Here is a 14723-nt window from a genome sequence, read left to right on the forward strand (position 1 = left end):
TACAGTATGTAGTTATCTCCTGAGCTCCCCCTAGTGGTGGTGTATATACAGTATGTAGTAATCTCCTGAGCTCCCCCTAGTATTGGCTGTATATACAGTATGTAGTAATCTCCTGAGCTCCTCCTATAGGTGGCTGTATATACAGTATGTAGTTATCTCCTGAGCTCCCCCTAGTATTGGCTGTATATACAGTATGTAGTAATCTCCTGAGCTCCTCCTATAGGTTGCTGTATATACAGTATGTAGTAATCTCCTGAGCTCTCCCTAGTGGTGACTGTATATACAGTATGTAGTAATCTCCTGAGCTCCCGCTAGTGGTGGCTGTATATACAGTATGTAGTAATCTCCTGAGCTCCCCCTAGTGGTGGTGTATATACAGTATGTAGTAATCTCCAAAGCTCCCCCTGGTGGTGGTGTATATACAGTATGTAGTAATCTCCTGAGCTCCTCCTATAGGTGGCTGTATATACAGTATGTAGTAATCTCCTGAGCTCCCCCTAGTGGTGGCAGGATATACAGTATGTAGTAATCTCCTGAGCTCCCCCTAGTGGTGGCTGTATATACAGTATGTAGTGATATCCTTAGCTCCCCCTAGTGGTGGCAGGATATACAGTATGTAGTAATCTCCTGAGCTCCCTCTAGTGGTGGCTGTATGTATAGTATGTAGTAATCTCCTGAGCTCCCTCAAGTGGTGGCTGTATATACAGTATGTAGTAATCTCCTGAGCTCCCCCTAGTGGTGGCTGTATATACAGTATGTAGTAATCTCCTGAGCTCCCCCTAGTGGTGGCTGTATATACAGTATGTAGTAATCTCCTGAGCTCCTCCTAATGGTGGCTGTATATATACAGTATGTAGTAATCTCCTGAGCTCCTCCTAGTGGTGGCTGTATATACAGTATGTAGTGATCTCCTGAGCTCCTCCTAGTGGTGGCTGTATATACAGTATGTAGTAATCTCCTGAGCTCCCCCTAGTGGTGGCTGTATATACAGTATGTAGTAATCTCCTGAGCTCCTCCTAGTGGTGGCAGGATATACAGTATGTAGTAATCTCCTGAGCTCCCTCTAGTGGTGGTTGTATATATAGTATGTAGTAATCTCCTGAGCTCCCTCAAGTGGTGGCTGTATATACAGTATGTAGTAATCTCCTGAGCTCCCCCTAGTGGTGGCTGTATATACAGTATGTAGTAATCTCCTGAGCTCCCCCTAGTGGTGGCAGGATATACAGTATGTAGTAATCTCCTTAGCTCCCCCTAGTGGTGGCTGTATATACAGCATGTAGTAATCTCCTGAGCTCCCCCTAGTGGTGGCAGGATATACAGTATGTAATAATCCTGACCTCCCCTTGGTGGCTGTGTGGATGCAGGAATTTGGAATCTCTGCTCAGGTCTGGCAGTTGCAACTGCTGTGGAGAGATATCGAAAAATAAATCAGCCCAGCATTTTGGCCGTAAGACAACAAGAGGATGAGATATGTGGTCATTCCCTCTAATGCTTCCTTTGCATGGGACTGCTGGCAGCAGGTAAGTCATCCTCCAGCTGTGCTTTTGCTATCTTCTCCGTGTATCTGGCTGCAGTAGATGTTAAGCTCATGATGATCCATCAGATAATCTGGATGTGTTTAGTGGCCCCAGGCTCCAGGATTATCACAGCGCTGATTGTTGGCGCGGACATCAGGGCAGGTGGTGGAAGCAGCGAGAATATCCGGCTATACATCTACCTGATCGCAACGCTGCTCTTATGTTACAGGAGAGCAGGAACATCGTGTCCCTAATTACACCCAAATACTTCATGGGGATCAGGGGGTCTGCAACCTGCAACAAACCAAGATGATGGGAGTTGCAATCCAACAGCAGAATAGTGAGTGTAGCTCTGGAGTGTAATACAGGATATAACTCAGAATCATAAGTTTTCTAGATCTCTGCTTGCTGTCCCTGAATAGAAAGCTTCTATGTGATGGACATGCAGGTGCACAAGGCTCTGATTACTCTCTGTGATATAACGGCTCATGTGTGTACTATGTGCAGTGTCCTGTGTACAATGTGCAGGGTGTACTATGTGTAGTGTCTACTATGTGCAGTGTCCTGTGTACTATGTGCAGGGTCCCGTGTACTATGTGCAGGGTGTACTATGTGCAGTGTCCTGTGTACTATGTGCAGGGTGTACTATGTGCAGTGCCCTGTGTACTATGTGCAGTGTATGTACTATGTGCAGGGGGTGTACTATGTGTAGTGTGTGTACTATGTGTAGTGTGTGTACTATGTGCAGTGTGTACTATGTGCAGTGTGTACTATGTGCAGTGTCCTGTGTACTATGTGCAGTGTGTGTACTATGTGCAGTGTGTACTATGTGCAGTGTGTACTATGTGCAGTGTCCTGTGCACTATGTGCAGTGTGTACTATGTGCAGTGTCCTGTGTACTATGTGCAGTGTGTACTATGTGCAGTGTGTACTGTGTGCAGTGTGTGTACTATGTGCAGTGTGTGTACTATGTGCAGTGTGTACTATGTGCAGTGCCCTGTGTACTATGTGCAGTGTATGTACTATGTGCAGGGGGTGTACTATGTGTAGTGTGTGTACTATGTGCAGTGTGTACTATGTGCAGTGTCCTGTGCACTATGTGCAGTGTGTACTATGTGTAGTGTGTACTATGTGCAGTGTCCTGTGTACTATGTGCAGTGTGTACTATGTGCAGTGTGTACTATGTGCAGGGGGTGTTTACTATGTGCAGTGTGTACTATGTGCAGTGTTTGTACTATGTGCAGTGTGTACTATGTGCAGTGTGTACTGTGTGCAGTGTGTGTAATATGTGCTGTGTGTACTATGTGCAGGGTGTGTACTATGTGCTGTGTGTACTATGTGCAGTATGTACTATGTGCTGTGTGTACTATGTGCAGTGTGTACTATGTGCAGTGTGTACTATGTGCAGTGTGTACTATTTGCAGTGTGTAGTTTGTGCAGTGTGTACTATGTGCTGTGTGTACTATGTGCAGGGTGTACTATGTGCAGTGTGTACTATTTGCAGTTTGTAGTATGTGCTGTGTGTACTATGTGCAGTGTGTACTATGTGCAGTGTGTACTATGTGCAGTGTGTACTATGTGCAGTGTGTACTATGTGCAGTGTGTACTATGTGCAGTGTGTGTAATATGTGCTGTGTGTACTATGTGCAGGGTGTACTATGTGCAGGGTGTACTATGTGCAGGGTGTACTATGTGCAGTGTGTACTATGTGCAGTGTGTGTAATATGTGCTGTGTGTACTATGTGCAGGGTGTACTATGTGCAGTGTGTACTATGTGCAGTGTGTACTATGTGCAGTGTGTAGTATGTGCTGTGTGTACTATGTGCAGTGTGTACTATGTGCAGGGTGTACTATGTGCAGTGTGTACTATTTGCAGTTTGTAGTATGTGCTGTGTGTACTATGTGCAGGGTGTACTATGTGCAGTGTGTACTATGTGCAGTGTGTGTAATATGTGCTGTGTGTACTATGTGCAGGGTGTACTATGTGCAGTGTGTACTATTTGCAGTGTGTACTATTTGCAGTGTGTACTATTTGCAGTGTGTAGTATGTACAGTGTGTACTATGTGCAGGGTGTACTATGTGTAGTGTGTTGTATGTGCAGTGTGTACTATGTGCAGTGTGTGCTATGTGCAGTGTGTGTACTATGTGCAGTGTGTGTACTATGTGCAGTGTGTACTATGTGCAGGATGTACTATGTGCAGGGTGTACTATGTGCAGGGTGTACTATGTGCAGGGTGTACTATGTGCAGTCTGTGTACTATGTGCAGTGTGTACTATGTGCAGTGTGTACTATGTGCAGTGTGTACTATGTGTAGTGTGTACTATGTGTAGTGTGTACTATGTGCAGTGTGTACTATGTGCAGTGTGTGTACTATGTGTAGTGTGTACTATGTGCAGTGTGTACTATGTGCAGTGTGTGTACTATGTGCAGTGTGTGTACTATGTGCAGTGTGTGTGTACTATGTGCAGTGTGTACTATGTGCAGGGTGTGCTATGTACAGTGTGTAGTATGTGTAGTGTGTACTATGTGCAGTGTGTGTGTACTATGTGCAGTGTGTGTGTACTATGTGCAGTGTGTACTATGTGCAGAGTGTGTACTATGTGCAGTGTGTGTGTGCTATGTGCAGGGTGTGCTATGTGCAGGGTGTGCTATGTGCAGTGTGTACTATGTGCAGTGTGTGTACTATGTGCAGCGTCCTGTGTACTATGTGCAAGGTGTGTACTATGTGCAGTGTGTGTACTATGTGCAGTGTGTACTATGTGCAGTGTATACTATGTGCAGTGTGTACTATGTGCAGTGTGTGCAGTGTGTGTACTATGTGCAGTGTGTAGTATGTGTAGTATCCTGTGTATAGTGCACGGGGCACTAGATTCAGGATTTCTGGTGCACGTTCTTCATGAATCTGGTGCACTTTTTTTTTTTTTGGTGCACTTTTAACATGGGGAGTGCGACACAATTCTGTCAGACTTTGCATGATAAATGTGCCGCTTATTTGTGTGGTATGATGCCTGGTGCGTGGTCTGGTGTGACAGATGTGGCGCCGACACTTCTTATATACATGAGCAAAGTCCAACAGAAAAGTGGCGCGTGGCCCTTAGTGAATGAGCCCCAGTGTATTGTGCAGTGATTGAGGTCCTGTATGTCCTCCTGCAGATGTCCCCTCCATTATCTCCTGGTTCGCACATGTGAGGGTCCCCCAGTCCCTGTCACCCTCCTCCTCCCGGGGGTCCGCTAATCTCCCGCACAATGTGTACGGCTGAGACATCAAATTAAACCTCGTTTAGATATTGTGTTCCTATTAATGACTTGTTTGCGCTGTGCCCTGCAGCTGGCGGTGCCCGCATCTCCCTAGATACCAACCTGATCCAGATAGTAGATGATCACCTGGCGACAGAATGGATGATAATATGGGACCCCCAATGGGGGAGCAGGTGTGTGCATTCCCTATGGAGAGAGCAGGATCCCATTCTTAGTATTTATAAGGTCCTACTAGCGATCCCATGGCTAAGAAATAATTAGACATCTTATTCCAACCCCTTTGATTATCTAAGAATTACTCCAAGATGACTATCTCATGTCCTCACACTGCTGTGCTCTTAGCTCTCTGTGTTGATTTGCGCCACAGCCCCTTCCCTCTGCTTAACTATTGTCATATCCAATCAGATTGTTTCTACAGCATTGGTAAGGTGCTGTTAAATAGTTTAATACAGAGAGCACAGAGCACAGCAGTGTCAGGATACAGACCCCAATGCACTTGAAGAAGCTACAACCCTGGAATCTAAATCCATATATCACAGTCCTGCTGCTACTAACAACTTACACAAAGGTCTGATTACACATCTCTCCAGGGACAATACATAACACTGGCTGCAGGGAGCACAGAGCACAGCAGTGTGAGGTCTGATTACACATCTCTCCAGGGACACTACATAACACTGGCTGCAGGGAGCACAGAGCACAGCAGTGTGAGGTCTGATTACACATCTCTCCAGGGACAATGCATAACACTGGCTGCAGAGAGCACAGAGCACAGCAGTGTAAGGTCTGATTACACATCTCTCCAGGGACAATACATAACACTGGCTGCAGAGAGCACAGAGCACAGCAGTGTGAGGTCCGATTGCACATCTCTCCAGGGACAATACTGGCTGCAGAGAGCACAGAACACAGCAGTGTGAGGTCCGATTGCACATCTCTCCAGGGACAATATATAACACTGGCTGCAGAGAGCACAGAGCACAGCAGTGTGAGGTCTGATTACACATCTCTCCAGGGACAATACATAACACTGGCTGCAGAGAGCACAGAGCACAGCAGTGTGAGGTCTGATTACACATCTCTCCAGGGACAGTACATAACACTGGCTGCAGAGAGCACAGAGCACAGCAGTGTGAGGTCTGATTACACATCTCTCCAGGGACAATACATAACACTGGCTGCAGAGAGCACAGAGCACAGCAGTGTGAGGTCTGATTACACATCTCTCCAGGGACAATGCATAACACTGGCTGCAGAGAGCACAGAGCACAGCAGTGTGAGATCTGATTATACATCTCTCCATGGGCCAATGCATAACACTGGCTGCAGAGAGCACAGAGAACAGCAGTGTGAGGTCTGATTACACATCTCTCCAGGAACAATACATAACACTGGCTGCAGAGAGCACAGAGCACAGCAGTGTGAGGTCTGATTACACATCTCTCCAGGGACAATACTGGCTGCAGAGAGCACAGAGCACAGCAGTGTGAGGTCTGATTACACATCTCTCCAGGGACAATACTGGCTGCAGAGAGCACAGAGCACAGCTTTGGACACACCCACAGTGTACATCAAGAAGCTACAATACATAAGTCCCTTTTTCACAGTCCTGCTTCTACTATCTCCATTCCTCGCCCTCCTCTATCACAGATATTTGGATGCTTATTCTTATTCTTGAATGTTTCTGGGCTTTTGTTCTGTCAGGAGGATCTATGTTGTACCAGGATGTACCTAAGGGGGGACTCCAATGTTATGTATGTAATATTCATTATTATTTCTGCTTGTTGTCAGTGAATCACAGGCCCTTCTCTTCTTTTCAGGGGTCCTCTCCCTCCCTCCATACTTCAGTCCGTACAAGGACAGTTCTCTGGAGCGAGATGACACCGCCGACGCTTACACGCACCTTGAACTACGCACTTTGGAGCAGTCGCTGCTCGCCACCTGTGTCGGGAGCATCTCAGAGCTGAGTGAGTATCAGATTGAACATTTCAGTGTGTTATATGATCTCTGCTTGCTGTCAATGAAAAAATGCATTTGAATGCTAAAACAATTATTTCAGGATTGTCGTTTTTCAGTGCACTGGGGGCTCTATGCATTCTCCACCTCTACCTCTGATTGCAAAGAGCACAGAGCAGAGCAGTGTGAGGACATACCCCCAGTACAATCCTAAAGTATAAATCCATACATCCATACATCACAGTCCTGCTGCTACTAACAACATACACAAAGGAATTATTACTCTCCAGGGACAATACCTAACACTGGCTCCAGAGTGCACAGAGCACAGCAGTGTGAGGACGCTACAATCCTGGAATATAAATCCAGATATCACTGTCCTGCTGCTACTAACCATATACACAGATAACATTGGCTGCTGTCCACATGGTGACACATTGCCATCTTTTCAGCAGTATATATGGAATGTGTCACACACATTACTGACATTAGTCTTGTGTCCTCAGGTGACCTGGTCTCCCGTGCCATGCACCATATGCAGTGTGTGAACACCCCGAGGCCTGGCATGAGCCCGGTGCGGCAGAGCCGTCACCCCCAGCAGCACATCACCTGGTCCCCCGACTCCCTGCACACACTGTACTACTTCCTGCGCTGCTCCCAGATGGAATCCATGGAAAACCCAAACCTGGACCCTCCTAGAATTTCGCTTCACAATGAGAGGTGAGACGCCCCCTGTGGGCACCAGGCTGTGCCATAGCTGTGGGGGGCACACAGAAAGACCCCAGTATGAGATGTTTAGGGGGCACAGTGCCTCAAGCTTTACCTTGGAGGGTTAAACAAGTTCCCATTGCACCAAAAATTCGTTAAAGTGTCTGTTCTAAACAGCGCCAACCCCAACAACCTCAGTGCCAGCAGGAATTCCCTGGACTCAAGCACAGGCACCGTGCCCGCCACAATAGACCCGGATATAAGTACTGTGCACCATGATCCATTAGTCCTAAGTATAGCACCCCTTTTCAGTGCCCTCTGTGCCCGCCACAATAGACCCTGAGCTAAGTACTGTGCACCATGATCCATTACTCCTAAGTATAGCACCCCCTATACAGTGCCCTCCGTGCCCGCCACAATGGACCCGGATCTAAGTACTTTGCACCATGATCCATTACTCCTAGGTATAGCACCCCCTATACAGTGCCCTCCGTGCCAGCCGCAATGTACCCGGATCTAAGTACTGTGCACCATGATCCATTACTCCTAGCTATAGCACCCCCTATACAGTGCCCTCCGTGCCAGCCACAATAGACCCTGAGCTAAGTACTGTGCACCATGATCCATTACTCCTAAGTATAGCACCCGCTATACAGTGCCCTCCATGCCAGCCACAATGTACCCGGATCTAAGTACTGTGCACCATGATCCATTACTCCTAGCTATAGCACCCGCTATACAGTGCCCTCCATGCCAGCCACAATAGACCCTGAGCTAAGTACTGTGCACCATGATCCATTACTCCTAGCTATAGCACCCTCTATACAGTGCCCTCTGTGCCCACCACAATAGACCCGGATCTAAGTACTGTGCACCATGATCCATTACTCCTACCGTAGGTATAGCACCCGCTATACAGTGCCCTCCGTGCCCGCCGCAATGGACCCGGATCTAAGTACTGTGCACCATGATACATTACTCCTAGCTATAGCACCCCCTATACAGTGCCCTCCGTGCCAGCCACAATGTACCCGGATCTAAGTACTGTGCACCATGATCCATTACTCCTAGCTATAGCACCCCCTATACAGTGCCCTCCATGCCAGCCGCAATGTACCCGGATTTAAGTACTGTGCACCATGATCCATTACTCCTAGCTATAGCACCCGCTATACAGTGCCCTCCATGCCAGCCGCAATGTACCCGGATCTAAGTACTGTGCACCATGATCCATTACTCCTAGCTATAGCACCCGCTATACAGTGCCCTCCATGCCAGCCGCAATGTACCCGGATCTAAGTACTGTGCACCATGATCCATTACTCCTAGCTATAGCACCCCCTATACAGTGCCCTCCGTGCCAAGCACAATGGACCCGGATCTAAGTACTGTGCACCATGATCCATTACTCCTAGGTATGGCACCCCCTATACAGTGCCCTCCGTGCCCCCCACAATAGACCCTGAGCTAAGTACTGTGCACCAAGATCCATTACTCCTAGTTATAGCACCCACTATACAGTGCCCTCCGTGCCCGCCACAATGGACCCGGCACTAAGTACTGTGCACCATGATCCATTACTCCTAGTTATAGCACCCCCTATACAGTGCCCTCCATGCCAGCCACAATGTACCCGGATCTAAGTACTGTGCACCATGATCCATTACTCCTAGTTATAGCACCCCCTATACAGTGCCCTCCGTGCCAGCCACAATGGACCCGGCACTAAGTACTGTGCACCATGATCCATTACTCCTAGCTATAGCACCCCCTATACAGTGCCCTCAGTGCCCACCACAATGGACCCGGCACTAAGTACTGTGCACCATGATCCATTACTCCTAGTTATAGCACCCCCTATACAGTGCCCTCAGTGCCCACCACAATGGACCCGGCACTAAGTACTGTGCACCATGATCCATTACTCCTAGTTATAGCACCCCCTATACAGTGCCCTCCATGCCCGCCACAATGATCCCTGAAATAGCTACTGTGCACCAAGATCCAGCACCCCCAGTGCCCTATGTAGTGCTCCTAGCTACAATGCCTTATACAGCGCCCCAATTTACAGCACCCACAGTGCCCTATATGGTTCTATATACAGTGCTCCTAGTAACAGCACCCCAATATCCTATACAGTGCTCTATACATTGCCCTATACAGTGCTCCCAGTTACAGCACCCCTAGACCCTATAGTGCCCTTAGTTACAGCCCCCTATATCCTATCCAGCGCCCCCTCTGCTGTGTTGTTGTCCTTCTCCCAGGTTTCCAGGATTTTCTGATTCTTGGGAAATCTTTTCTTTTCATCTATTTTTCTCCTTTTTGTCCAATTTCCAGAATCGCACATGTAATTTTTTCTCCTGGAATTTCTTGTCATAAATTTCGCCAATAAATTCTGTTTTGAAAGTGTCCGAGGAATTTCAAGGGAAAGAGAGAAGAGGAGAGCGGTGGGCCGGGGGTCCGGGGTCACATTACACGGCAGTGACATAGGGGTGGGGGGCAGTCAGCGGGGGGTCACCCTGCGCCCATATACTGGAGCCTCAGGCACAAATCTAAAAAACGTGTTACCAGAGGCTCCTGTCAGCGGCACGGGGGGGGGGGAAGTAGCAGAGGAGGAATTGTCAAAAATTTTATGATGTGACATAAAGAATCCCTGACATTCTCCACTAAAACACCACCAGACCCCCCAGAGCAGACGCCACATATCTACCTGGGGCAAGATCCTGCGGGGGAGAGGAGGACGAGGGGTTAGGGTGTTACACTGTCATTACTCACACCCCAACACACACACAGCAATAATAATCTGTATGTAGTGATCTCCTCCTAGTGGTGGTGTATAATCTGTATGTAGTGAGCTCCTCCTAGTGGTGGTGTATAATCTGTATGTAGTGATCTCCCCCTAGTGGTGGTGTATAATCTGTATGTAGTGATCTCCTCCTAGTGGTGGTGTATAATGTGTATGTAGTGATCTCCTCCTAGTATTGGTGTATAATGTGTATGTAGTGATCTCCTCCTAGTGGTGGTGTATAATGTGTATGTAGTGATCTCCTCCTAGTGGTGGTGTATAATCTGTATGTAGTGAGCTCCCCCTAGTGGTGGTGTATAATGTGTATGTAGTGATCTCCTCCTAGTGGTGGTGTATAATGTGTATGTAGTGATCTCCTCCTAGTGGTGGTGTATAATCTGTATGTAGTGATCTCCTCCTAGTGGTGGTGTATAATCTGTATGTAGTGATCTCCTCCTAGTGGTGGTGTATAATGTGTATGTAGTGATCTCCTCCTAGTGGTGGTGTATAATCTATATGTAGTGAGCTCCTCCTAGTGGTGGTGTATAATGTGTATGTAGTAATCTCCTCCTAGTGGTGGTGTATAATGTATATGTAGTGATCTCCTCCTAGTGGTGGTGTATAATCTGTATGTAGTGATCTCCCCCTAGTGGTGGTGTATAATGTGTATGTAGTGAGCTCCCCCTAGTGGTGGTGTATAATCTGTATGTAGTGATCTCCCCCTAGTGGTGGTGTATAATGTGTATGTAGTGATCTCCCCCTAGTGGTGGTGTATAATGTGTATGTAGTGATCTCCCCCTAGTGGTGGTGTATAATCTGTATGTAGTGATCTCCTCCTAGTGGTGGTGTATAATCTGTATGTAGTGATCTCCTCCTAGTGGTGGTGTATAATGTGTATGTAGTGATCTCCCCCTAGTGGTGGTGTATAATCTGTATGTAGTGATCTCCTCCTAGTGGTGGTGTATAATGTGTATGTAGTGATCTCCTCCTAGTGGTGGTGTATAATCTGTATGTAGTGATCTCCTCCTAGTGGTGGTGTATAATGTGTATGTAGTGATGTCCCCCTAGTGGTGGTGTATAATCTGTATGTAGTGATCTCCTCCTAGTGGTGGTGTATAATCTGTATGTAGTGATCTCCTCCTAGTGGTGGTGTATAATCTGTATGTAGTGATCTCCTCCTAGTGGTGGTGTATAATCTGTATGTAGTGATCTCCTCCTAGTGGTGGTGTATAATCTGTATGTAGTGATCTCCTCCTAGTGGTGGTGTATAATGTGTATGTAGTGATCTCCCCCTAGTGGTGGTGTATAATGTGTATGTAGTGATCTCCCCCTAGTGGTGGTGTATAATCTGTATGTAGGGATCTCCCCCTATTGGTGATGTATAATCTGTATGTAGTGATCTCCTCCTAGTGGTGGTGTATAATCTGTATGTAGTGATCTCCTCCTAGTGGTGATGTGTAATCTGTATGTAGTGAGCTCCCCCTAGTGGTGGTGTATAATGTGTATGTAGTGATCTCCCCCTAGTGGTGGTGTATAATCTGTATGTAGTGATGTCCTCCTAGTGGTGGTGTATAATGTGTATGTAGTGATCTCCCCCTAGTGGTGGTGTATAATCTGTATGTAGTGATCTCCTCCTAGTGGTGGTGTATAATGTGTATGTAGTGATCTCCCCCTAGTGGTGGTGTATAATGTGTATGTAGTGATCTCTCCCTAGTGGTGGTGTATAATCTGTATGTAGTGATCTCCTCCTAGTGGTGGTGTATAATGTGTATGTAGTGAGCTCCCCCTAGTGGTGGTGTATAATGTGTATGTAGTGATCTCCTCCTAGTGGTGGTGTTTAATCTGTATGTAGTGATCTCCTCCTACTGGTGGTGTATAATGTGTATGTAGTGATCTCCCCCTAGTGGTGGTGTATAATGTGTATGTAGTGATCTCCCCCTAGTGGTGGTGTATAATGTGTATGTAGGGAGCTCCCCCTAGTGGTGGTGTATAATCTGTATGTAGTGATCTCCTCCTAGTGGTGGTGTATAATCTGTATGTAGTGACCTCCCCCTAGTGGTGGTGTATAATCTGTATGTAGTGATCTCCTCCTAGTGGTGATGTGTAATCTGTATGTAGTGAGCTCCCCCTAGTGGTGGTGTATAATGTGTATGTAGTGATCTCCCCCTAGTGGTGGTGTATAATGTGTATGTAGTGAGCTCCCCCTAGTGGTGGTGTATAATCAGTATGTAGTGATCTCCTCCTAGTGGTGGTGTATAATGTGTATGTAGTGATCTCCTCCTAGTGGTGATGTATAATGTGTATGTAGTGATCTCCTCCTAGTGGTGGTGTATAATGTGTATGTAGTGATCTCCCCCTAGTGGTGGTGTATAATCTGTATGTAGTGATCTCCTCCTAGTGGTGGTGTATAATGTGTATGTGGTGAGCTCCCCCTAGTGGTGGTGTATAATCTGTATGTAGTGATCTCCCCCTAGTGGTGGTGTATAATCTGTATGTAGTGATCTCCTCCTAGTGGTGGTGTATAATCTGTATGTAGTGATCTCCTCCTAGTGGTGGTGTATAATCTGTATGTAGTGATCTCCTCCTAGTGGTGGTGTATAATGTGTATGTAGTGATCTCCCCCTAGTGGTGGTGTATAATGTGTATGTAGTGATCTCCCCCTAGTGGTGGTGTATAATGTGTATGTAGTGATCTCCCCCTAGTGGTGGTGTATAATCTGTATGTAGTGATCTCCCCCTAGTGGTGGTGTATAATGTGTATGTAGTGATCTCCCCCTAGTGGTGGTGTATAATGTGTATGTAGTGATCTCCCCCTACTGGTGGTGTATAATGTGTATGTAGTGATCTCCTCCTAGTGGTGGTGTATAATGTGTATGTAGTGAGCTCCTCCTAGTGGTGGTGTATAATCTGTATGTAGTGATCTCCTCCTAGTGGTGGTGTATAATCTGTATGTAGTGATCTCCTCCTAGTGGTGGTGTATAATCTGTATGTAGTGATCTCCACCTAGTGGTGGTGTATAATCTGTATGCAGTGATCTCCTCCTAGTGGTGGTGTATAATCTGTATGTAGTGATCTCCCCCTAGTGGTGGTGTATAATCTGTATGCAGTGATCTCCTCCTAGTGGTGGTGTATAATGTGTATGTAGTGATCTCCCCCTAGTGGTGGTGTATAATCTGTATGTAGTGATCTCCCCCTAGTGGTGGTGTATAATGTGTATGTAGTGAGCTCCCCCTAGTGGTGGTGTATAATCTGTATGTAGTGATCTCCCCCTAGTGGTGGTGTATAATGTGTATGTAGTGAGCTCCCCCTAGTGGTGGTGTATAACCTGTATGTAGTGATCTCCTCCTAGTGGTGGTGTATAATCTGTATGTAGTGATCTCCTCCTAGTGGTGGTGTATAATCTGTATGTAGTGATCTCCCCCTAGTGGTGGTGTATAATCTGTATGTAGTGATCTCCCCCTAGTGGTGGTGTATAATCTGTATGTAGTGATCTCCTCCTAGTGGTGGTGTATAATCTGTATGTAGTGATCTCCCCCTAGTGGTGGTGTATAATCTGTATGTAGTGATCTCCCCCTAGTGGTGGTGTATAATCTGTATGTAGTGATCTCCTCCTAGTGGTGGTGTATAATGTGTATGTAGTGATCTCCCCCTAGTGGTGGTGTATAATCTGTATGTAGTGATCTCCTCCTAGTGGTGGTGTATAATGTGTATGTAGTGATCTCCCCCTAGTAGTGGTGTATAATCTGTATGTAGTGATCTCCTCCTAGTGGTGGTGTATAATGTGTATGTAGTGAGCTCCCCCTAGTGGTGGTGTATAATCTGTATGTAGTTAGCTCCCCCTAGTGGTGGTGTATAATCTGTATGTAGTGATCTCCCCCTAGTGGTGGTGTATAATCTGTATGTAGTGATCTCCTCCTAGTGGTGGTGTATAATGTGTATGTAGTGATCTCCCCCTAGTGGTGGTGTATAATCTGTATGTAGTGATCTCCCCCTAGTGGTGGTGTATAATCTGTATGTAGTGAGCTCCCCCTAGTGGTGGTGTATAATGTGTATGTAGTGAGCTCCCCCTAGTGGTGGTGTATAATGTGTATGTAGTGATCTCCCCCTAGTGGTGGTGTATAATGTGTATGTAGTGATCTCCTCCTAGTGGTGGTGTATAATCTGTATGTAGTGAGCTCCCCCTAGTGGTGGTGTATAACCTGTATGATAATATGATGGTGTCTTCCAGGCCGTTCCTCTTGCTGCCCCCGCTGATGGAGTGGATGCGTGTGGCTATTACTTACGCTGAGCACCGCCGCAGCCTCACGGTTGACGCTGATGACATCCGACAGACGGCGCGGCTGCTGCTCCCAGGACTGGACTCTGAGCCGCGACAACTCAAGTAAGTCCCAGGACAATCATCCATGACCGAGGCTCAGCTCAGGGGCAAAGGTCATAGGCCAAAAACCTCAATGTGGGGCAAATCTTACCCTGCTTATCCCCCTTATACCCTCCTGCT

General features: G+C 46.8%; 1 protein-coding gene across 2 annotated transcripts in view; it reads left to right on the forward strand.

Moving 5' to 3' along the window:
- Positions 1-14723, forward strand: part of ABTB2 (ankyrin repeat and BTB domain containing 2) — a 94336-nt gene that overhangs the window by 63128 nt on the left and 16485 nt on the right. The window contains exons 1-4 of one of the 2 annotated variants that reach the window (XM_072119080.1): positions 1785-1857; positions 6598-6744; positions 7240-7453; positions 14454-14606. In XM_072119080.1, the coding sequence (XP_071975181.1) occupies positions 1827-1857; positions 6598-6744; positions 7240-7453; positions 14454-14606 (545 nt within the window). In that variant the 5' untranslated portion in view covers positions 1785-1826. Of the gene's footprint in view, positions 1-1784; positions 1858-6597; positions 6745-7239; positions 7454-14453; positions 14607-14723 lie in introns of those variants that run through there. The other variant, XM_072119079.1, reaches the window with a different exon arrangement.

Source organism: Engystomops pustulosus, chromosome 7 (assembly GCF_040894005.1).
Source record: "Engystomops pustulosus chromosome 7, aEngPut4.maternal, whole genome shotgun sequence".
NCBI classification, from domain to species: domain Eukaryota; kingdom Metazoa; phylum Chordata; class Amphibia; order Anura; family Leptodactylidae; genus Engystomops; species Engystomops pustulosus.